At 45.5% G+C, this 1,099-nt stretch overlaps 1 protein-coding gene across 1 annotated transcript in view; it reads left to right on the plus strand.

Annotated features, from left to right (window-relative positions):
• soul5l (heme-binding protein soul5, like) overlaps nt 1–121 on the plus strand; it is a gene marked incomplete at its 5' end in the record, with an annotated part of 3,444 nt that extends 3,323 nt beyond the window's left edge. The window contains one exon of the mRNA XM_031840758.1: nt 18–121. Coding sequence (XP_031696618.1) covers nt 18–121 — 104 coding nt within the window. The remainder of the gene's footprint in view (nt 1–17) is intronic.
• Nucleotides 122–1,099: the final 978 nt, after the last annotated feature.

The raw sequence follows: 1,099 nt of genomic DNA on the forward strand, positions 1-1,099 counted from the left end.
CCCCCCCCTCCGTCCAGATCCCGCTGGACCCGACGACCAACTCCTCGGACCCGGCCTCCGCGAGCCTGTCCCCGGAGCTCCGGTCCGACGGCGCCCCGTTGAACGGGACGTCCCCGGCTGATGACGCTCATTAGCAACAATCACACGAGAGTCGAGCAGCTGTTTCAGGTTCATGCATAGAAGAAACAGACGCGTTCCCGTGTGCCCCTCTAACTCCTCCTTATGCCACTAAAGTATATGTTCTGTCACAGCTTTGCACCTGCAGCTTCCTCGTCATACAGCTGCAGCGTAGAGTTAAATAAGACGTGTTCATTGGTTACAGTGTCAGGCTGAAGGCAGAGACGGATGCTGTTTAACTGTCTGTAGCTCGTGAGGAGACAGTGAAGTGTGTCTGATGACTGAACTGAGCAGTCGTCACGTCTTCTAGCCTTCTAGTGAAGTGTGATGCTGTTATCTCTTCTTCTCTTTAACATAACATCCTGAGAGCTTCTCCTCCTCGTTCAGCTTCATGTCAGTTGGTTTCATGTTGGAGGTTCAGTGTGTTCACGTTTGGGATCTTTGGTGCAGCCGTGGACTATACTCTATGACTCTATACATACAAGAGTTCATGACATCTCTCATCAGTCAGCAAGTGTCTCAGAATGTTAACTCATTACAATTACAAAAAGCATTTTGATTAGATTAGTTTGGCTCCAAGAATTCACATATTTAAACAATAAGGTTTGGGAGATTAATAACTTAATAATATGCTGTGTTACAGAACGGCCTTCCATTCATTTCACTGTGATCAATAGTTAGTCATCTTTGAATCTAATCCTCAACAGAACAGTGAGATGCATGGACATGAAGACCTCTCTGGTCCTCTTGAGGACCGGCACCAGTTCTTGTTCCTTTCACCATAAACACAAATGAATTACAATATTTAACAAGACTTCCCTCAAAGTCCACATTTAGAGTCTTTGTCAGGAGCGAACAAGGCGAACATCAACTTCACAAGTGTTCCAGGACGGAGGAGATGTTCAGTGTTAAAGGTTCTATATACGACATTCAGATCATTAATATCTAATAACTCATCTATGTAGAGATCTACAGGAGTGGA

This window comes from Anarrhichthys ocellatus, unplaced genomic scaffold (assembly GCF_004355925.1).
Source record: "Anarrhichthys ocellatus isolate YVR2014 unplaced genomic scaffold, GSC_Weel_1.0 scaffold3257, whole genome shotgun sequence".
Lineage (NCBI taxonomy): Eukaryota > Metazoa > Chordata > Actinopteri > Perciformes > Anarhichadidae > Anarrhichthys > Anarrhichthys ocellatus.